At 41.7% G+C, this 24,222-nt stretch overlaps 3 protein-coding genes across 8 annotated transcripts in view; 1 reads left to right on the plus strand and 2 right to left on the minus strand.

Moving 5' to 3' along the window:
- Positions 1 to 24,222, minus strand: part of LOC107145002 (adhesion G protein-coupled receptor E2-like) — a 452,375-nt gene that overhangs the window by 326,137 nt on the left and 102,016 nt on the right. The gene's annotated exons all lie outside the window — the stretch shown is intronic.
- LOC107145000 (olfactory receptor 7C2-like) lies at positions 5,770 to 6,708 on the minus strand. Its single transcript, XM_015488855.1, has one exon. The coding sequence runs from the start codon at positions 6,706 to 6,708 to the stop codon at positions 5,770 to 5,772; it is 939 nt and encodes a 312-aa protein (XP_015344341.1).
- Positions 19,571 to 20,797, plus strand: LOC107145282 (olfactory receptor 7A17-like). The gene has a single exon (XM_015489162.2). The coding sequence runs from the start codon at positions 19,775 to 19,777 to the stop codon at positions 20,696 to 20,698; it is 924 nt and encodes a 307-aa protein (XP_015344648.1). The 5' UTR covers positions 19,571 to 19,774; the 3' UTR covers positions 20,699 to 20,797.

Below are 24,222 nucleotides of genomic sequence, written 5' to 3' on the forward strand. Positions count from 1 at the left end.
GAGGAGGAGGAGAAAAGCAGAGGCTATTGGCTTGGTTTCACCCATGTGGTAGGAACCATGGTGACTAGTACTGCTGCAGAGAGCACAATAGCACCTCTGCTCCTGACTTCACCTGTGACCCTTCCCACTGGGGAGCCCCAGTGGGGAGATGAGGCAGCACAGCTCTCCTCCCCCAAGAACTGGCCGCTACTGAGCGACTTTGGAAAGGAGATGTCCCCTCCCCTTCTGCACAGCCCTGACTCCAGCTGCCCCTTAGGAGTCCACCCTGCAGACCCCACCCTGTGGTTGACCTGGGCACCACCACATTTCAGTCACTGGACCTTGTCACGGTGAGAGAGTTGGCACTCGGATGCTCAGAGCCAGGGTCTCTGTGCATGTGACTATGTGCTGGGCTGCATGTCAGTTGCCATAGAGCTGTTCCCCGAGGGATCCCAGAGCTTCTGTAAGGCCTGGGATTCTGGTCCTGGATTGTTGGCTGCTTCATATCCTCCAGGTCTGGCACAATGTTACCAGTGTGTCCGTGGAGGTGCCTGCATCCAGCCACCCTGCATCAGTGCCAGTGCTGCCCTGGGTCCCAGAGCTGTGCTCCCCCTGTGCATGCCTGTGACTCAGGTCTCAGCTTCATGGCCACTCCTAGGTCCCCATGATCTGTCATCAGGAGGCAGTCTGCAAGCCAGATCAGTGTTAAGAGGGATACCCTTAGGTTCAACTCCCTCCCTGGGAGGGAAAAAGATTAGGAGGAGCTCAGAGCCACCCTCACTGAAGACCCTTCAACCCTCTCTGCTCATGTGGCCTTACACAGCACCCTGCATCTTTATCAACTCTGGCCTCAGGTGACTGAGCTGTATAGGCATCATGCAGAAACACCCTCCCAGGTGCCAGAATACCTGCACCATAACCTGCAACAATCCTCACAACCCAATAGGAGCAGGTTTTTGCATTGTAAAACTAGTGTGTCAATGACTGATGGAACTTTCTGCGATGGTACAGATGTTCTGTCAGTGTTGCCCAAGGTGGTGGCCACTTGTCACTCAAGCTACTGAGTACTTGCACTTGGTATGTGCCTAGCATGAAGAAGGAGCTTACTACAATTTAATTTACTTTAATTGTTATTTTTTAACCAGTTAAAGGCAGACTACCATTGTGCATTGGATAACACTGTTCTGTATGATTGGCTCCTTGGACAATGGTGTTATTTAGTCAGAGATAGGAGGGAAAAGGACACAATTCCAGTCACTTCCTGGGGCCAAGGTGGTCAGCAGCCTCTGCAGATTTGGGGCTCCTGTTTTTCATTAGACCTCGTGGCTGTGACTGAAATGATATTGAGGGTTTCCTCTATGGCCAGCTTATTTTTGTCTGAGATTATGAGGCAACTGTTCACAAGGGTCTGAGGGTAACTTTACCCCTAATTTAGATGCTGACTTTGTGATTTATTATCAGGTCCCTGGGCCTGTTCCCTGACCTGTAAAATCAGGGCGATGGTAATAGCGTGTCTTCATAGGGTCACTATTAATTGTTAGATAGTAATAATTAATTAGAAGCTGGCTCCTGTATAGCCTCCCTCAATGAAGAGAAATAGGAAAAAGAAAGAGCTGACTTTCCTATTATTTGCATTTCCTGTATGTGTCCTGCAAAAACCTCAGCAGAGGTGAAGAAATCAGCTGTTTCTTGGCCCATTGACCCAATCAACAAAAATCTGGCATTTTTGTTGACACCATCTCCAAGTCAAGGAGTGTCTTGCCTGAATTGTGTACAAACCTGGTCTCAAGTCTGGTCACTTCATGGCCTCAGCTGCTCTAACCTAAAAGTTCCTCCTGAAAGCATCGAGGAAGGAGAGCGGCTTCACGGTCTTATTATGGATTATTCTTTGCTATTAAAAAACTTTCTGTGGGCTGGGGATGTGGCTCAAGCGGTAATGTGCTCACCTGGCATGCGTGGGGCGCTAGGGTTCCATCCTCAGCATCACATAAAATAAAAAATGAAGATGTTGTGTCTGCCAAAAATTGAAAAATAAATATTAAAAAAATTCTCTCTCTCTTAAAGAAAAACCTTTCTGTAATGAAATCTACAGTGTGTGGTTGTTTTGTGTATGTGTGTTTGGCTTCTTGAGTTCAACATTGTGTGTGTGCGTGTATCATTTTATTTTTCAAATGAGGAAAACACTTCTCTTCCTAGAAGCTCCACCTAACGTGTTTCAGCTTACATGACTCTGGGTGGAAGTGTGTTGGATAACGAGGCAGGTGGAATAACGACCTTGCAAAGAGGCTCTTGTCCTGATTCCTGGAAACGGTGACTCTATTAGGCTTCAGAGAAAAAAAGGAATTAAATTTTATAATGGAGAGGATCTTGAATGATCTGGCTGAGTCACGGTAACCACAGGATCCTTCGATATGCACAGGGAGACAGGGAAGTGGATGCCTGAGGGTTGTGATGTGTGGGGTTCATCAGCCACGGCTGGCTGTGAAGATGGAGAAGGCAGTGAGCCCAGGCATGCGGGCGGCCTCTGGAAGTCAGGAAAGGAGAGGAGAGGGAGTTCCTCCTCAGAGCCTCTGAAGGCCACAGCCCTGCAGCACCTCCATTTTACTACCGTGGACTTGGGTCTCCTGAAATGTGAGCTGATGAATTGGTGTTCTTCAGCTACTACACTTGTCGGAATGGTTCGCTCAGCAACAGGAATCAGAATGGTTCCCTCAGCAACAGGAAATGAAGAGACGTGATAGGGCTTCTGTTGGCCTTTAAGATGGGATCCTCACTGCTGCAAGCAAACTCATGTTCTGCTCTTAAGCCAAAAGAAGAGCACGGATATCAGAAGGGCAGCTCAGCCATGTTTCCCACAAAGAGTAACCAGGCAAGTCCATTTTAAAAAAGAGAAGTAAAGAGGTAAATTTGTCCTTCTCTTTATGAAAAAAAAATCTGTATTCATCCAGGTATTGTGAACTTGACTTAGAACTAAATAGAGAGATCACTGTACCAGAAAATAAAATAGCAGTCCAATAGGATAAGAAGCTATTATAAAGACTGGTATCTAAATCAATGCAGGAAGAAAGGAATTTGAAATAAATGGTGTTTGGATGTTTGGGTCATAAATTAATTATTGGAAGTAAAATCAAGGTGAGTTCTCGTCTTAATGCATCATAATCAAATGAAGCTGGAGGGAAATCTGAAGCACTAGTTAACTTCTACAATAGAATAAGAATCAGCCCTCTGAGCATAAACCCAGGAGGAGAAACAAAAGCAATAGACTGACAACACAATTGATGGATTCAAGCATGTTAAGCACATGTAGTTAAATGAATAAAGAAAATCATGAACAAATGGTAATCTAAGGAACATATTTAGAACATATTGTGCATTACAATGCAATGCAGACATATCAAATTGTTTTATGACAATTAGAAAAAAAAATCTCTAATATTGTGATTGATCCAAGCAGGTGAGTTGCAAATTGAGAAAGAAAAAATGGAAGTAAATTACAACACAATGTGTTTACTCATTTCGAGTTATGACATTGTATGTCTTGAATGCATGCAGTGTCTTGTCAGTTACACATCAATAAAGCAAGACAAAGAATGAACACCAATGTGAAAATGTGCCCATCTTCACTAGGCTCAAAGGAAGTGGAAATACAGTTTCTCCCTGCATGGTGACGTTTTCCACAACAACTAACCGCACACGTGAGGGTTGTCTCTGCTGACATTGTCAGTCCCAGTGATGCTGTAGCCATCGCACTTCCTGTAAGAGCCTTCAGTGGTGTCTGCACAAAGATGAGACTAACAACACATTTCTCAGAACACAGCGCCACCGTTAAGGGATGTGGGACTGAATGAAGGGCGAGTCAATAAACCTTTTCTCTAGGGCTTGGTTTATTTCTAAGGCTGCAGTGTCCAGAGACAGAACTGTGTTTACTGGGAAGTGGAATTCTGGAAGTGGAAATTTAGGTCAAAGGACTCCAACTTCCTCTAAGGCTTAACTATTATCGTTAAAAGAGTTTCACTTGAAAGAACTAAGATCACACCTGTGCAAGAATCCTCATTTAGCCAGCCCTGGGGTTTAGTCTCATTACCACATCTGTGACCTTCAGCAAATGACCTGGCTGCTGTAACTCTTACTTCCTTATCTGAACACAGGAGAAAGTGCTTCTGATTGCATGCTATGGTTTGGGTGTAGTTGAAGTGTGTCTTCCTAAGCTTCATATGTTGGAAACTTGGTCCTCAGTGTGGTGATGTTGCCCAGGGGCAGAGTGGTTAAGAGGTGGAGTGCAGTGCAGGGCAACTGGGTCATTGGGGTTGTTGCCCTTAGGAGTTATTAAGTGCAGTTCTACTGATACCCTGGTTCTATAAAAGAGCAAGATTCCCCTCCAGGCTCTCTGGCTTCTATCTTCCCATGTGATCTCTTTTTTGTGCACATGCTTTGGCCATGACTCCTACCATAATGATACAACTAGAGAGTCACTTGAAAACTAGGACTGTACTATTAGGATTTCATCTTCTAAAACCAGGACCTATATCATCGTCTCTACTGTATAAAGTACCCAGCCTTAGGTCCTTTGTTACAGCAATGGAAAATGGACGAATACATCCCATAAAGGACTTACTGGAAAAAGCAATGTGCTGATGTGCATAAGACAGTGAAATTGTTGCTGACACATCCTGAGTGTTGTTATTATTAATATCAATATCACCAACTTTTAATTTCTTTTCTAGCTCAAAAATCTAATATTAAACTTATAAATTTGTTTTTATCCAGATTCTACTTGATATTTAACCACCCACTCATATGATTTTCTTTTTATTTGACAAAGATTTACTGAACATCAATTTTTTACCAAGAACTCCATTAGGCATCTTGGTTGCAAAAGTAGATAAGATATCATTCTGATAGTCAAGGAATCCATATTGTGGTGAGTAGGAAAATCCAACAGAATTGACTGGTGTGATTGAGAGGAAAATGAGTCAGATCAAGAGCAGAAACATTGTGAGTTAGTTTTATTTTCTCCATCTTAGAGGTCATCTCTGTAAATGAGTATGCAATCAGGGCAACATTTCCAAAAGACTGTAGGTGTACATCCCTCCACTTCTGGGGTTATGCAAAGCTGTAACATTTAATTAGAAAACTATAAATATAGCATATTCTTGGTCAAACATAGAAACTGATGAAGTTGATTCTACAGTAGTGGAGAGCTGAGTAGATGTTGCAAGAGGTTAGGAAGGAGAGAAAGGAAGGGCTGGGGGTGGTTGAATAATGAGATCCCAGGTACAAGTAGACAGAGACAATAACTTCTAACGTTCTATAGCATTGAAGGGTGACTATAGTCCAAAGATTTTTAAATATATTTTACAAAGAATAAGAGGAGCTCAATGCTTCCCAACTCAAACAATTTTGAAATATTTAAGGAGATGGAAAAAATCATAGATTTGATCATTACACATTAGTTATGTTTGCCAAATTATCACACTGTACTTATAAATATGCCAATTGTTATGTGTTAATAAAAATTCAAAACAACCTTCTAGGCGTTAGTGCACATGACTGAGGGAATGCCACATTGTATCATAGAATGTTAAGATTATAAGTTAGAAAGTGAAAAGAGTGTTCTAATATGTAAATTTATGAATAGTTACTAGGGCCAGAAAGACCCAATAGGAAGACCCCCCCAAAAAAAGTTCGAATTAAAAGCAGAAGTAGAGTAAGTATTGGATGAAGGGGTCCAGGGTCTCTGGTCTTCAAAATCATGCACAACATTGAGCAAGAGGTTAATGCAAAAGACCCTTAGTTGAGAGGCACCATCTTTCTGAGGACTCTCCCCAGGACCACCTTGATGTCCCTGTTCCTCAGACTGTAGATGAAAGGGTTCAGCATGGGGGTGAGCATGGTGTAGAGCACTGAGGCCATGAGACTCATCCTAGAGGATGGTGTAGCAGCAGAACTGAGGTAGACCCCAAGGCCAGTGCCATAGAACAGGAAGACCACCAGGAGGTGAGACCCACAGGTGGAGAAGGCTTTGTATTTCCCCTCAGCTGATGAGATCCTCAGGATGGAGGAGAAAATCTGAGAATAGGAGAGGAGGATGCCACTGAGAGGGAAGACAGCTAGGATGATGGTCACAGTGTACACCACTATGTTGTTGACGAGTGTGTCAGAGCAGGCGAGCTTCAGAACCTCAGGAAGGTCACAGAAGAAGTGAGGGATTTTCACATTTGTGCAAAAGGACAGCCTTAAGATGGTCAAGGTCTCTGGCAGGGAGCCCAGGACACTGACCAACCAGGACCCCAGAGCCATGAGCAGACAGAGCCGTAGGTTCATGATGGCCATGTAGTGCAGGGGGTGACAGATGGCCACAAAGCGGTCATAGGCCATCACTGTCAGGAGCAAGTTGTCCTGGCATCCAAACAAAACAAAAAAATAAATCTGTGAGATGCAGCCTGCAAAGGTGATCCCTTTGCTGTGAGTCTGGATGTTCCTGAGAGCCTTGGGGATGGTGGTGGAGGTGAAGCCAATGTCAGCCAGGGACAGGTTGGAGAGGAAGAAGTACATGGGTGTGTGCAGGTGGGAGTCTGAGATGACAGCCAGGATGATGAGCAGGTTCCCCAGCACAGTGACCAGGTACATGGCCAGAAGCAGGCCAAAGAGGAGGGACTGAAGGTCAGGGTCATCTGTGAATCCCAGGAGGACGAAGTTGTCAGCTTCTGTTTGGTTTTCTCTTTCCATGTGGTTTCTGAGTTTCCAGAGAAGGAGGGAGAACAGGAACTCAAATTTTGCTCCCAATAGGTGTTCTGCAGGATTACCCCACTGTCTTTTATTTGGATCCAGGAAATTTAAGAAAGTATGCATTTTCTCTAATCATTGATTTTTTTGATAAGAAGCTGTAGTTACCATTGCAATCTGCAACAAAATAAAATAAAACAAAGGAAAACAAGCTGAAAGTCGGCGATCTCCAAAGGTGCTCTGTGGGACAACCACCTCAGCCTCATGGGAACTCCCTAGGTATGTGCATTTCCACGTCTGAATTACCTGGACCTGAAACCCTGGTGTGGAGCTGACATCTGCCCTTTAACAAGTCTCTCTGCACAGTGATGCGTTTGCTCTTTTGTGGACCACAGCTCCAGCATCTGCTGCTTCCCTCCACAGTCCTCCCTTCCCCAGCATCCTGGTGCCCACAGCTCCAGCATCTGCTGCGTCCCTCCACAGTCCTCCCCTCCCCAGCATCCTGGTGGCTGCTCTGGTGTGTTCTGCCCAACCGTGTGGAAATGGGAATTCCCTAACTCTAGACAGATTTAGCGACCATCAGAAGGCTCTTTGGTGCTGTTTTCCTGTAATGTCCGCACTTCACATCCTCTGGACCTTGGGCACTCCTTGTGCTAAAAAATATGGGTAACCACTGCTGTTATTAGTTTCTAGATTTCCCTTTAATTACTACTTTCTCTGTGTAAATCCAACCACCATGGAATTTCTAAATATAGAAATCCTAGAGTTTCTAAATGGAAGGATGAATCTTATGCACATTTTGCATCATCTGATTCTTATCTTATTGAAATATTGCACCGGGCTGGGGCTGTAACTCAGCAAAGGTGATCCCTTAGCTGTGAGTCTGGATGTTCCTGAGAGCCTTGGGGATGGTGGAGCACTTACCTAGCATGTGTGAGACACTGGATTCGATTCTTAGCACCACATACAATTAAATAAAATAAAGGTCCATGGACAAATAAAAAAATATTGCACCATCTGGAAATGGCCTTGAAGATATGCTCACTTTGTATATTTATGTTTATGTACTGTGTTATATGTTATAACTATTTCTTATTAAGGGTGTTTTAGAGTGTGAAAGTTTCAATGTCATTAAGAACATCATGCACCTACATTATCTCTCTGCTGTTGTTTTGGTATTCTTAAAGCTTTAGATTTTTCTGTATTAAAAAGTGTCTTGTTCCTAAAATGTTAAGTTTTACCTTAATGGTTTGCCAAACATTTATCCACATTCTTCAAATATTATTCTTCAAATAATAATAATAATTTATGACAGCTATTTCTTTTCTAGATCTTATGTTATTGGCTCTAAATTCCAAAAACTTATTATAATTTGTGGGGTGATTTAGGATTTCTGTTATTCTTTCTTTCCTTTTAGGGGATAACCCTAAAAATGATGGTAAAGTGATGTTCCCTGTCATATTAACATTTTTCATATTGAATATATAAATGTAAAAATCACTATCATTTTTAAAATTTCTGGGTGCTTAGGAGAGGGGATTTGTAAAGATACAAGTAAGTGTTTAATGACTATTTAACTTTTTAGAAAATACAATGTTAAATCCATCTCCAAATTATCAAATAACTTTTTTTTTTGTTTTTAACTTCTGAAGACATCTTCAACATTAGACGTGGAACAAGAGACTACACCAAATATCTGAGGACAACATAAATGTCTCATCTGAACTTATCCATGGAGACAGCTAACCTTTGTAGAGTTACTTTCTAAACATGAGGTCTATTGTAGACATAAGGGAAGTAAAGACCAGTAATTGCATCTATAAATTAAAAACCGTGAATGAGAAAATATGATGCAAGAATAATTTGTGGAATTGACAAAAGTTAATATCCTTGATCTGTAAGGCCTTAATTATAAGTCATGGAAAATGTCGTGCTTTTGCTGGGAAAAGGCCAAACAGTATTATAGATGTGTAAAGGAAAATGTAAAAGGGGTAATAAGTGTTTGAAATGTTTGATGAAGGAGAACGAAGGTACGTGTGGTGGTTCCAGGAAAACGACTCTTGACAGATAGTGGAAAGGAGAGAAGTGGACCCACGCTAGGAGGGAGAGAAGCAGAGAGACAGGAGCTGAGCACACAGACTGCTCTAAGTGAGGGCCCCACCTCACTGCAATGTCCCCATTTGGGCCACCAAGTCTCCTTCTGTGAGCCCTGTGCTGCCTCCTACCTGCTCCCACATCAGCAGCCCTAGGGGTGGTGAGCTCCTGCTCCTCCTTCCCTGGTTGATGAGGGTCAGCTCAGCTCTGTTGAAGGCCAGGAGGTGGCCTTAGGCATGAGAGCTCTTCACAGTACAAGTGAAGCCTCTCATTCCTGGCAGAGCTGAGCTCTGGGTGAGAGGATCAAGGGGCATATTTACTATTTCCAAGGCCTGGGAGGTTGAATTCTCCCAGGCCCTGGAAATAGTAATTTAACATTAAATTAATTGTTACATTGTTACTCTATTCTCTGAGCAATTGAGTTTCCATGAGTGGGAAAACCAAACTAGAAAGATAATTTTGCATGCAGCCAGTTTTGCATCGCTGGGACACATACCTTCCTTACTCCTGGGGACCTTGGCTCATAGTGTTGCTTTCTCCCTGGACTTGATCTCAGCAGATCCTTGTCTTTCCCCATGAGCACCTCCTTAATAAGTGATTCGGAGTGTGTCTGTCACAGACCAGAGCAGACACTGTTTCCAAGCCCACATACACACCTGTCCTAGTCCCCCTCCCCCACTGTCACAGCTTCTGTCCTCACTATCAAAGGTGCAGTGTAGACAGGGTTCCAGGTGTGTGCTTAGAGAAGTATAAAGAGAGCAGCTTGTGCAGGTGGGGGTCTGCATGAATCCACAGCTTCTTTAACAGGCTCACAGCAAGTCCCTTGTGTGGGTCCTCAGTATTCCAAGCCAGAGAGTCAGGACCATCTCTAACAATTTCCAGGGCACTGCCTTTTACAGGCCACGCCAAGCATTGTGAAAAATCACAATTGGAAGAGTAGGATACCAAGCATTCCTTTCACATCCTTGTGCTAAGCATGAAGGAGTAGCCAACAGGTGAGGTCGTCAGAAGGTGCAACCTACTGGGGGCTCCCATGCCCAGGTGTTCAAGAGTTGCAGCATTTGCCTGGTCCATGCTGTACCCCTGAGTTCACTGCCCATTCTCTTCCCCTCAGGAGGGTCCGTTCCTCACTCACATATGACATGAAGGCATCAGTCTCTACAAAGGTGCATTACAGGAAACAGCCCCATGAAATCCTTCTTTATAGCCAAAGAAAGAACATCAGGGAATTACTGAGGACAATGTGCAGTGATTTCTGTTTGAGATCCACATAGCTGAGTGTCTTCATGGTCTACAGACCAGGAAGGAGTGTTCCTTGAGGACTGGTATGTGCTTATTTTAACCATGTGTTTTCTCTTCTTATTAATACACTTCACTTCCCTCTTCTGGCTGTTGTAGATCATAGCGCCAGGTCTGTGGCTCCACTTTAACCTTTGGGCAAGGATACACATTCCATTATTTTCATGTATGTAAAATTATCTTGGGGAAAACAAGCAGGAGAAGAATCAGAAAAGAAAGCTGAATGTCTTAGGTAGACTCCCACAGGCTCCTGGGACTCTGATCTTTACAGTAAGTGACACTGTTTTTTTCTTTTAATTGATTTTTTAAAAAATAAATGACAGCAGAATGCATTACAATTTTATTACACATATACATATCTCTGGTTGTATATAAAGTCTGTTGACACCGACTCATGTCTTTTTACATGTACCTTGGATAATGATGTCTATCACATTTTTGAATGCAATCATTTAAAAAAATTTGTTCTTTTTAGATACATAAGATAGTAGAGTGTGTTTTGACAGATTATACATACACAGAGTACAACCCATTCCAATTAGGATCCCATTCTTGTGGTTGTACATGATGTGGCGTTTCACTGGTCATGTATTCATACATGAAGAAAGGAAAGTTATGTCTGATTCATTCTACTGTCTTTCCGAATCCCATCTACATCCCTTCCCTTCATTCCCCTTTGTCTAATCCAATTTCTATTCTTCCCTTCCTACCCTTCCTTGTTGTGGGTTCACATCCATGTACCAGAGAGAACATTCTGCCTTTGGTTTTCTGGGATTGGCTTGTTTCACTTGGCATGATAGTCTCCAATTCCATCCATTTACCTGCAAATACTATAATTTCATTCTTCTTTATGTCTGAGTAATATTCTATTGTGCATATATACCACATTTTCTTTATCCTGAATGTAATAATTGAACAGACTTCTATTTTGAAGATCGTTCAGGAATGACATCATCAGGATGGTGGAGGAGATACCAGCTTCATTATCCCACATAAAACCAGGTTGAGACAACTATCTACACACCATAAAATCCCAGGGAGCATCTGCAATAATGCAGTGGAGGAAAAAGAAAAGAATAATTTTCACATAGAAAGTATTGCTGGTGATATTGGCCTGCTTAAGATGCCAAGAGATTCTAGGAACAAAGAAAAGCAGAAGCTAGTGGTATCATCCTTGGTAGGAACCATGGTGATTGCTAGCAGCCTGTTCCACAGAGGGCACTGGCACCGTTTACCTCTGATGTCACTCCTACTGGGGAATCTTAGAATGGGTGATGTGGCTGCATCTCTCTCCTCCCACCACCCCCAAGACTTGGCTGCTGTCCAGCCAGTTTGAGAGAGGAGCTGTGCCCTCATCCAGCCAGACCCTGCACTCCCAAGCTGCAGCTGCCCTGCAGGGGTTCTGCCCTGTTCCTCAACTGGGCCTGACCACGTTTTAGACACTAGAGCCAGCTACACTTCAGACAGTGGATTGGTATCCAGAATAAATACAGAACTAAACAAACAAAACAAACAACAAACAAAAACAAATAACCCAATCAAGAAATGGGCAAATGATCTAAACAGACATTTCTCAGAAGAAGAAATATAAATGGCCAATGACTATATGAATAAATGTTAAACATTATCAGCAATCAGGGAAATGCAAATCAAAACTACATGAAGATTTCATCTCACTCCAGTCAGAATGGCAATGACCAGGAATAGAAGTAACAAAAAATGGCTGGTGATGTTGGGCATGGGGGTACACAGCTGTAATCCCAGTCACCCGAGAGGCTCACAAGTTCAATGCTAGCCTCAAAAAAAAAAAAATCTAGGGATGTGGCTCAGTGGTAGATCACCCCTAGGTTCAGTCTCCAGTACCAAAAAAAAAAAAAGAAAGAAAGAAAGAAAGAAAGAAAGAAAGAAAGAAAGAAAGAAAGAAATTGCTAACAAAGATGTGGGGAAAAGGTACACTCATGCATTGTTAAATTGGTAGTGGAACTGCAAATTACTGCAACCACTTAATCACTTTGGAAAGCAGTATGGAGATTCCTCAAAAGAGTAGGACTGGAACCACTATATGCCTAGCTATCCCACTGCTTAGTATTTATCCATAAGAACTTAAGTCAGCAGACTATGGTGCTTTAGACACGTTGATGTTTATAGCAGTGTAATTCACAAAAGCCAAGTTATGGAACCAGCCAGACAACCTCTATTCTTCCCTCCCCTCGTATTGTGTGTTAGCCTCCTCATATCAGAGAGAACATTTGGGTTAAAGGAAGGCACAGAGTTTCAAACCGAAGGAATGCACAATCTCTTCAAGGAGAAAATATCAGAAAATTTCCCAAACATGAAAAATGAATTGGGAAAATCAAATACAAGAGGCTTATAGGACACCAAATGTACAAAATTACAACAGATCTTCACCAAGGCACATTATAATGAAAATGCCTAGCATACAGAATAAGGATAGAATATTAAAGACTGTAAGGGAGAGAAATCAGATCACATATAGAGGGAGATCAATTTGTATCTCAGCAGATTTTTCAACCTAGACCCTCAAAGCCGGAAGATCGTGGAACAACATATACCAAGCTCTGAAAGAAAATAGATGCCAACCAAGAATCTTATATCCAGCAAAATTAAGCTTTAGATTTGATGATGAAATAAAAACGCTCCATGATAAACAAAAGTTAAAAGAATTTACAACTTGAAAGCCTGCACTAAGAACATCCTTGGTAAAATATTCCATGAAGAGGAAATGAAAACAACAATGAAAAGCAGCAGAGGGAGGTATTACATTAAAGAAAAAAAAAACTAATCAGGGGAGAAACCAAGTCAAATACCAAAATAAACAAAAATGACTGGGAATACAATCATGACTCCATAATAACCCTGAATGTTAATGGCCTAAACTCACCCATCCAAAGACATAGACTGGCAGATTGGATTAAAAAAACCCCAACAATATGCTGCCTCCAAGAGACTCATCTCATAGGAAAAGATATCCACAGACCGAAGGTGAAAGGTTGAGAAAAATCATACCACTCACATGGACTGTGGAATCAAGATGTCCATCAGTTGATGAATGGATAAAAAAATGTGGTATATATACACAATGGAATACTATTCAGCATTAAACAAGAGCAAAATCTGGGCTGGGGGCTATAGTTCAGTGGCAGAGGGCTTGCCTAGCATGCATGAGATACTGGGTTCAATCCTTAGCACCACATAAAAAAATAAACAAATAAAGGCATTCTGTCCATCTACAACTACAAAAAAAAAATAGAACAAAATCATTGCATTTGCAGGTAAATGTATGGAGTTGGAGAATATAATGCTAAGTGAAGTTAGTCAATCCCTAAAAACCAAATGCCGAATGTTTTCTCGATATAAGGATGTTGATTCATAATGGGGTTGGTGGGGAGCATGGGAAGATTAGACAAACTCTAGAAAGAGTAAAGGGGAGGGAGGGGAAGGGAGGGCACATGTGGGTAGGAAAGATGGTGGAATGAGATGGTCATCATTACCCTAAGAACATGTATGAAGACACAAATGCTGTGACTGTGCTTTGTATACAACCAGAGATATAAAAAAATTGTGCTGTATATGTATAATATGAATTGTAATGCATTCTGCTGTCATATATAACAAATTAGAATAAAAAAGAGGGGATGACAATTTTTAGGGGTACCCACTACAGATACCTGATCTCAAGACCCATGAGATCCAATCAAGGTGAGCTCAATCTTTTGCAAAGAAGCTGGACCTCTGTAAGGCAGGTGGGTCCATGAAGAAATAAAATCTAGGTTCACTGGATTATAAATCCATCTTCTGGGAACAGAGAATCAGCAGGAAGAATTTCCTGTCTTTCCAGGCCAGCGTCCCTCAGGGGAACAAGAGGGAAATTAGCCTAATGAGCAGATATAGGAGCTGTGGCTCGCTGCTCTGATGTGGTCCCTCAGTGCACAGCCCTGTGCTGGACAGGACGTGGAGGTGTCTTTGAGGTCTTCAGTCTGCCTATGGACCTGGCTCTTGACTCCTTCCTGCTGTGTTATCTGGGGACAGAGCTTCAGTCACCATTAAGCCCACCCAGGAAGGAGCGTGCACCTCCATAGGGAGAACTTCCTCTCAGAGCTGGTCTCCAGGTGAGTCTGAGAGCTCAGTGGACACTGCAGGAGAGCAGCAGAGAGAATAGAGCCCAAGATTCTATAGCTAAGGTCAGGGGAGAGCCAGGCTGTGCTAGCCCAGAGCAGGGCTGCTGTGGCCACTTGCTGTCCTGATGATTTTGTCATAATTTTGCATAACTTCTCATTTAATGCTTACATGAGAAGTGAACATTGGGCTGATTAGTGTAGTTCATTTTTCACTATGAAATGGTGCTAACAGAGGCTGAAGAGATGGGAGGGAGGTGTCCGGTGCTCCCAGAGAAAGAACAGAGGTCCAAGGATCTTTGCAATGAAGGGGAAGAGAGAGGATAGGGATTAACTATGGAGGGACATGAAGTGAAGTTAGAACTCTTTTGTGTTTGTGTTTAAGATGAGATAAAGTTGACACACTTGATTATGCTTATATACTGCTGACAAAGATCCTGAGCTTGCAAATATTATCTTGCAGAAAAAGTTCAGGAAAACAGGAGTTCAAATATTTTTTAAAGTATTATTTCTGTCCTGGAGCATTTACATTAAAGAACATGATTTCATAGGTCAATAGAGAGATGCCTACTGTCTTTACTTTGAAGATATTTGAATACCTGAGAGACTGAATGTGTCTGTGGTTTGGTAGCCAGTTACTGCTGCATGGCCAAGTGTCTAAGCAAGTCATGCCCTTGTACGTGGAGGTGGAAGAATTAGCCCCCTCCCACCGCCTTTTGCAATATTATTGCAAAGTATTGAAGATTTTTTTCTTTCACAAACTGCCTGTTTCCCATTTAGTTTTTTCATGCATGTACAGGGATATTTGTGGGGAACGTGTAAGGATTTGTGAATTTTGTGTGCCAAATCTATCAATCATATTATGTATGTGCATTGCTTTTTTTCCTGAAAAAGTTGAGGTATTGATTTAATTATTAATTTAATATTCTTTACTTGTGGATCCTTTCTTTAAATAAGAAAGATCATGAAGGTTCTTGTGCACATTACTGCTAATATTTTCAATTTGTTTTCACATCTCTGTTATTGCTTATTGTGTTTTGGCTTTTTCTGATTAGAAAGATTTCTTAAGCAAAACTTTCAGCCCTCATTGGGAAGGCATTCATGCTTCTTTCCCATATATTTAAAGCTCATTCCGTTGTTAGTGACCACACACACACACACACACACACACACACATATATTTTGGTACCGGGAATTGAACTCAGAGGCACTCGACCACTGAGCCACATCCCCAGCCCTATTTTGTATTTTATTTATAGAGACAGGGTCTCACTGAGTTTCTTAGTGCCTGCTATTGCTGAGGCTGGCTTTGAACTCAATGATTCTCCTGTTTCAGCCTCCCAGGCAACTGGGATTACAGGCGTGTGCCACCGTGGCTGGCTGAGTACATATTTTTATATGAGGCAAATTAAACCTTTAGATACTGTTACCTTCATGGATTTCAGAATACTGTTATTTCCAAGTCTATGACAATTTAATCTTGAATTAGTAACCCAGGTTGATATCATTAAGTAATTCCTATATTATGTCTTTTTGTCTAGATGTTTCATATTTTCCTTCAATTTTATTTCAATCAGTGCATGCTGCATACGTGTATTGAAATATGTTATGTGTCAATAAAAAAAGAACTGCAATGAGAATGTTCTTCAATGGTAGAGCGATTGCCTTGCATGTGCAAGGCCCTGGGTTTGGTCCCCAGCACTGCAAAAGAAGACAAAATGACAAAACAGAAACCCAACATAAAAAAATAATTGATGTTATGTAGTAAATAAAATAAAAAAATAAACCCCACAAACTCATTACTTTAAAGAAAAAAACTGCTACTCTTACACTAATTTAATCAATGCCATCCTTCTCCTTTATATCAGTTCTCACTCTAACACATTTCCTCTCTCTATTAGGCTGGCCTACACTCACATACACCTTTAGTACAAATGTCTGAATGAGATCCTGTGCCCATCGTCAATTCTCTGGGTATTTAGTGTGGAATGCTTTCTAAAGTATCCCTCCTTCCCTCCTCACTCAATAATTCCTACCAGCTTCCTGCAAATCATCTAACATCATGCAAGTCAGACATTTCAAAGGATGGGCCATCTTGCACAATGAGGCTGTGCTACTCATATTTTTGATGGACTTTCTAGTCTTTCTCATTAATTTGCTATTATACCAATGCTGGGAAAATATGTTGCTATTGTTAAGTTCAAACAGTGCTTCTCAACCAGGAATGTTACTTGTGCCCTGGGGGACACTGAGCAAGGAGTGGAGACATTTTTGGTTGTCTACAGGGGAGGGGTCATGAGAGGTCAGGGACGCTGCTCACCATCCCACAGTGCACAGGACAGCCCCCACCTCAAAGAATCACTTGTCCCAGGATGTCAATATTGGAGAGATGGAGAGACCTTGAGTTAAAGATACTTGCACTTTTACTATTTATGGCTGTCTTCAGATTGTTCCCAATACCTGGCATAAGGGCACATTTCTGCCCCCAAATTAGGGTTCCCCTTTTCTTCTATTTAAAAATCCCAATCCCCATCAGTGGTACAGATCTTCTGTGGCTGGAGGATGTGAAAAAAATAATTCTTGTTTTCTTGAACTTCTACTGACTTTTGGCAAATATTTGTATATTTCATCAACATTTTGATTTCCCTATTATTGTTACCAGACCATTTTTCTACCAGTGTCAATATTTTGACTGACTTTTACAAACTATTGTTTCTTCCTTGACTTTTGGGATGATACATGTGATCATAAAAATGTATATTTTATTTAGTGTTGTATGTTGGTCTTATTCCTGAGTTTCTTGCCTTAATGATTTTGCTCACTGAAGATTTTACATATAATTTTAGATGTTTAGTTAAAATGAATTTCATATTTTTTGCACTGAGGTCTTTAACTTCTCTGATTATTGTTAACATATATGAGGGAGGGGTTCAACTTCATTTCCTTCCATTCAGCCATTTATCTAAACTTTTATTCTAACATTTCTCACTACCTTTGTCATAGATGCAACATCCACATACACTCAGACTCAATCCTGATTCATTTCCCAAGTGATAATGGAGCATTCAGTACCTGCCAGAGTATCACAGGGACATTGTAGGCCATATTCTAAGATGTCAAAGCCTCTGTCCGTGTAACTATTAACCCACCTTTAAATCCTTAACGTTTTGCTATTCTCTGTCTTGTGTCAGTTAATTGTTACTTTTTGTTCTTCTTCAGTGCAGAGGATCCAGCCCAGGCCCCCCCACCCCCATGCGAGGCAGGGTTTCCACCACAAAGCTTCACCCCCAACCCCTGGTTTAGTTCATTTTGGGGGCTCCATTCAATTTTGCTTAACCCAGTTCTTTGGAAACAACCCTGGTGAGTCTGGCTTCATCCTCCTTGTATTTATACTCAGTCTCTCACTTTCTTACACTTGTTTGTGTCACTGAACCTAACTTTGCAAACCTTTCTGAAAATGGAAAGGTCACCAAGGGGCGCGTCTCTGATTTGCATCTTGAATGACAGGAGCATAGACTGATGACAACAGTACACACTTGTCACGTCACAGTGCCCTCGGCATCGTATTAGGACATATCAGGGTGGAACTGTCACCACATTTTCAGGTTGGACAAGGAGCAGAACCAGGGCTGGAGGTACCTATAGGATTTAAAAAAAAAAGTAGAAAGAGAGATTAAATCCCTAAACCCAAGAGCAACCAAGAAAAGATACCACATGAGCAAAGCAAGAAAGGGGCCCAGCTCGCCCATTTGGGCCATTTCCAAACCAATCAGTCAAGTAGGGGACACGTGCAGGAAAACCAGATTCTTCAGTTCCAGGCAAACTATGGAGAACTTGTGGTCCCTTGCATATATCCTTTGAGGAACTGTTAACTTGTTACCTTTGGTCATTTTTGTTGTGGGGTCATATTTCTATAAGGTATGGAACCCATAAATACATCGCTACTTTTGACGTTGGATACATTTCTTTCTCTCTTCTTATTTTTGCAGGACCTGCAGGGGGTGGTCCCTGGGCTGGAGCCAGAATCAAGGAGCATTTTCTTCCTTTCAGTCTCTCAGGGGCCTTCTGAGGTCATTGCCTTGTTCCCCAGCCACCAATGCCCACTTCGTTTCTCTATTCTTCTCTGTGTTTGTTGGTCTCTCCCTCTCTCCCACCCCCTCCCTCATGTTCTTAAAATGCAGAATGTAATCTAGCAAACTGTAACAGCATTTTCTCCATGTCTACTTCTCAACAGGAGGTTTATGGGAAGGACGTCCTGGCTGCCATTTCTGCATCAGGGAAAAGTTAATCTGATCTGGCCAGCTTGCACTGTATACACTAGGGGCCTAACAGAGTGGTGAGGTCAGAGGCCACAGCGGTGTCGTGGTGTGTGTGTGTGTGTGTGTGTGTGTGTGTGTGTGTATGCGCCATCCTCAGGGCAGGGCACTGGACTCCTATTCCAAGGTGATTCCTATGATGTGACCATTGGTGGCGTAAGTAGCCTGTCCATTTCATTTCCCAGGCTGCCTTTCAACAAGATTAACAGTTTACATAAAGGGGATGAAGGTCACTTGGTGTCTGGAAGTTTCAGCCCCAGCAGAGAGACCACCTCATTCCTCAGCGTCCTCTGACACTGTACCTTGTCAGTCCTCCTCTTTTTATGAGAGTTACATACAAATTCAGTGAAAGTTTAAAATGTGTTATCAAAATGTAAGATGCAATGTAAATGAGCAATTTTTTTATCATCAGGTAGCCAATTATTAAGCTATTTTTATAAAGACACTTGGGTATGAAAAACCTTACACGTACATACCTCTTCTTTATTGGCCTCTTCACAGTGGCTCTTTGAGGCCCTTGAACACCTGAAACAAGTTTCTGTCTCAGGCCCTTTGCACTGACTATTCTCTCTGCTAAACCTCAGCAGATGACCTCCTGCTTCCTGCACCACCCTCTTGGTCTCTGTTCCAATATTACATTCTCTGCTGATCTTGCCTGAACACTCTTAAAAAATAGCAGCACTAGATCTTGGGGGTGCATATTCATGGTAGAACACCTGCTCACAACACAGGAAGCCCTGGGTTTTATCCCCAGCACTGCTTCATGTCCTTCATGTCCCTTCACCATCAGACATGTATAATATTGTTTTTTAAACAGCTTTCTAGAGGCATAATTAATATTCAAAGAACCACTCGTGTTTAATGTGTACAATCTTGAGAGTTTACACATGTGCAAGAATATGCACAAAAGGCAACAGATTATGATTTACTTATCTGCATATAATTCTTTGCCCATTATTGGGATGTAGGAGCTTTTGTTATTCAGTACTCTCTGGAAGAATACTGAATAAATGAACCTCCTAGAGAAAAGGATCAGAGCGGGACAGGAGTTCTTCATCAGTAATGGCTCCAGGAATGTCCTAAGAGGACAGATCTGTAAGCAAAGTGTAGAAATCCAGTCCTGGAAGGAAATATAAATGGTAACATTTTAACCATATCAGTGGTGTTCATCTGTGTGACCAGAAGTCATGTTATTTTTCTCTTTCTGGTAGTTATATCCACTCCATGGAACCAGAAAACAATACAAGAGTATCAGAATTCTGTCTTTTGGGATTTTCAGAGGACCCAGAACTGCAGCCCCTCATCTTTGGGCTGTTCCTGTCCATGTACCTGGTCACTGTGCTGGGGAACCTGCTCATCATCCTGGCCACCATCTCAGACTCCCACCTGCACACGCCCATGTACTTCTTCCTCTCCAACCTGTCCTTTGTGGACATCTGCTTCACCTCCACCACCATCCCCAAGATGCTGGTGAACATCCAGACACAGAGCAAGGCCATCACCTATGCAGGCTGCATCACCCAGATGAGCTTCTTTTTGGTTTTTGCAGAGTTGGACAACTTCCTCCTGGCTGTGATGGCCTATGACAGGTATGTGGCCATCTGCCACCCGCTGCACTACACTGTCATCATGAATCCCAGGCTCTGTGGTTTGCTGGTTCTGGTGTGCTGGATCCTGAGTGTCCTGCATGCCCTGTTACATAGCTTAATGGTGTTGCGACTGTCCTTTTGCAGAGACATAGAAATCCCCCACTTTTTCTGTGAACCTAATCATGTGGTCCAACTTGCCTGTTCTGACACCTTCCTTAATGACAAGTTGATGGATTTTACTGCCCTGTTGTTGGCTTCTATTGCTCTCATTGGCATCCTGTACTCCTACTCCAAGATCGTGTCCTCCATCTGTGCAATCTCATCAGCTCGGGGCAAATACAAAGCCTTCTCCACCTGTGCATCTCACCTGTCCATTGTCTCCTTATTTTATGGCACAGGCTTGGGTGTGTACCTGAGTTCTGCAATAACCCAGAGCTCACACTCCAGTGCAACAGCCTCGGTGATGTACACCGTGGTCACCCCCATGCTGAACCCCTTCATCTACAGTCTGAGGAATAAGGACATAAAAAAATCTCTGAAAAATCTTTTTGGAGCATAACTGTAGAAGGTCCTCTTGCCCTGGGGCTTCAGTAGGACCTGCCTTTGGTTGCAGGAGAAAAGCCTCAAAGCCACAAGTTGTGGTTCGTTGATTAGATTATGAATGTGAAGCATCTCCCTTCTATTTATTTTCTGAAGTTTCATGGAATTCAACCTCTCTATACAGGGATATCCAACTCACTTTATCAACCTCCTGCATGCTCTAAAATCCAACAAATTTTTGCTTTGTTGTCTTGATTTTATAAATTGATTCCAAAAGTTATCCCAAATATCACATCAGAAATATTTAAAAATTCCCACTTCTCTCATGGGTTAGCAAAAAAACCCTAATTAATGTCTTCCTGCATGACATACGTGTGTTGATTAATGTTTCTTTACCTCTATGAAAACATAGTCATGTCTCTGTGGAAAAACCTGTTCTTCAGAACTCAGGCAGTTCTTGCAACTTATAATAGAAGATCATCTGAGGTCACAGTTTGCTTTATCATTTGTTTGTATGTCAGTACTTGCAAAGGGAGGAATGGTGGAATGAAGCTGGTGAATTTATGCTGTGTGTACACATGTGAATTTCACCTTTATGTACTTTTATATAGAAATAGTTTAAACAGCTACAAATAATAGAAGGAAGACCAATTAGAGTAGAGGAAAAGGAAGCAGGAAAGGAGGGAGCGGAGGGAAAATAGCAGGAGCTGAAGTGGAACAAATTGTCTTCCATGCATGTATGTCTTGTCAGAATGAACCCAGGTGTCATGCACAACTTCTATGCACTAATAAAATATTTGAAAAAGAAAAGAGCTCTTGATAATTTTACTTTAATATTCAAGTGTACTTAATAACAGATCATTGGGGTTTGGAAAAATTGTTTTTATGCTGATATGTTCAAAAATTCTATGGATTAGAATCTAGATCCCCATAAGTTATTCACCAGGAAAGGTGGTGCACACCTTTATCCCAACTACTTGAATTCCAGGTTGAAACCATAGGGAGCCCAGGCAGGGAATGTTAGCAAGACCTTGGCTACCACAAAATAATAACAATACTAGCAATGTCAAAACAGAAATGTTACAGTTGATAAAGTGAGTGAGTACACTGCCTTTTGAAATCACATCCAAGGCCCACTTTGGGAGGAGAGGAATTGAACCTACCTACACCTGACTCTCACAGACCATCACAGCCTTTCTATGCAGAAAATGGTCCGCAGGCCTGGACCTGCAACACAGGAGCACCTTGGTCATGCTAGAATGCCGAGTTCCTGGGACCAGAGTTGACCTATGGCCTCAGAATTCACATTTGGACTTGCATCCCTGCTAATTCTTCTGTATAACGAAGTTGGTCTAGAACTGGCTTGGATCACCTCCTCTCTACTGACATCTGGGGACAGGGATCTCTCCTGTGCATCATAGTTGATTGGCACCGGCTTCTGACATTGTCTAGGAAAAATATCTCTATTTGAGAACAACAGGCTCAGAGCTTGAGAACTGGAAATATCATGCCAGAATATGAATGAAGGTCCCATTCCTACACTATAAAATATATGTGTATTTTGAGACTGGGATTGTCTAAATTCCTGAGGCTGGCCTAGAATTTATAATCTTCCTGCCTCCGTCTCTGGAGTGGTTGGGATTACAGGTGTGTACTACCATGTGTGGCCAGTCCCTACTTGATGTCTACCATTTGTCAGCCCTGTTTCTGATGTAGTTCATAATTGTACTAACACATAAAATAGACTTCATGAATTAGACTTCACTAAAAGTGAAATTTCCCAGTTCCTATCAGGTGTTAGCATTAGGCTACGGCGTGTAAAATCAAACAAACTAACCATCTCATCTTAATAAATATCTCAAAATGACAGACTTAGTGGGAGCTCTTCACTTGTGTTGAGTATACATTTCCTGATGTGTTTGGATCATGAAGGTAAGAAGAGTAACAGCCAAGGCTTTACACCAGGGGAAAACAATTCTCCCCCTTGTTAGAGGAGGCCTGACTATTGATATCAGGTGCTTTGTATCCAACACAGATCTGGGTTCTCAAGATCCATGAGCTCAAACCTAGGTGAGCTCATCAGCGTGAAACTCAGAAAACACTTTCCGTCAAAGCAGTGATGAAGTGCCAGGAGGCAGGACCTCTGGAAGGCAGGTGGGTCCATGGAGGAGCAATAAAAACTAGGTTCCCTGGGTTATAAATGGGTCTCCTGGGAACAGAGAATCAGCAGGAAGAATATCCTGTATTTCCAGGCCAGTGACCCTTGGGGGGATAAGATGAAAATGAGCTAATGAGCAGATATAGGGAGCTGTGGCTCTCTGCTCTGATGTGGTCTCTCAGTGCACAGCTCTGCACTGGACAGGACGTGGAGGTGTCTTTGAGGGTTCACTGCTGACCATGAAATAGAGCTCTCAGAGGTTGAAGAGAAGATGGGAGGAGGCGTCTAGTTTTCCAAGTGAAGAGCAGAGGTCCAAGGATCTTTGCAATTAAGAGAGAAGAAGAATAGGCTTTAATTGTGGAGGGACAAGAAGTTAGGTTAGGGCATCTTTTGGGTATGTTTGTTTTTAAGAAGAGAAGTCTTTGATGATGTTTGTGTATTGTTGGCAAAGATCCCGAGTAAGGTTCTTAGAAAAATTATCTTACTTCAAAAGTTCATGGGACACACATTTTAACGTATCATTTCTCTGAGTATTCACACAAAAAATACTATTTCACAGGTGAGTACAAGTACGTGTAATGGCCTTCCTTTGCAATGGTTTGAGCACCTGTGAGGCTGAACACCTCTGGGTCTGGTGGCCAGCTGCTTGTACATTGCAAAGTGTTTATGCAGCTGTCTTATTGTGCACTTGGTGGGAGCATGTCTTTCTTGCTTTCTAATGTATTTCTTAAAACAGCATATTCACACACTGCCTGTTGGCTATTTATTTTTTTTAATGTAGGTAGAAATATATTTGTGGGGAATGTGTGAAAACTTATGAATTTTGTAGGGTCTAATGTATCAATTGGTTTGTTTGCACATTGTTCTTTTTTTTCTGAAAGCATTGAATGATTAATTTAATATTCTTCATTTTTGAGTCCTTGCTTTAAATCAAAAAGTATTGAGCATTCTTGTGCAACTTATTGCTAAGCCAATTTTGATGTTAACCACCTCATTTTCAAATCTTTAATTGCTTACTGGGTCTTTTGGAGATAAGATACATTATTTAGAAAGTTGTCACTTTTAGCCACCATGTGGAAGGTAATCATGCTTATTTCCTTTTTGATTTACCATCACTTTATTAAGCATAGTTTAATTCATATGTATTTATATGACAGATAATGAAACTTTACATATTGATACCTGAATTCATATTACAGGGTCATCCTTCATTTTCTATTATTTCCAGGTGTTTGACAAATTAATATTGAATAAGTAACTCATGTTGATTTTATTCAATAAATCCTATTTTATTTATTTGTTTTAGGAATTTTAGATTTTCTTTCAGTCAGTGCATGCTGAATGAATATGTTGACATATTGTAAAGAACCCCAACAATATGTATA

Source organism: Marmota marmota, unplaced genomic scaffold, assembly GCF_001458135.2.
Source record: "Marmota marmota marmota unplaced genomic scaffold, marMar, whole genome shotgun sequence".
Lineage (NCBI taxonomy): Eukaryota > Metazoa > Chordata > Mammalia > Rodentia > Sciuridae > Marmota > Marmota marmota.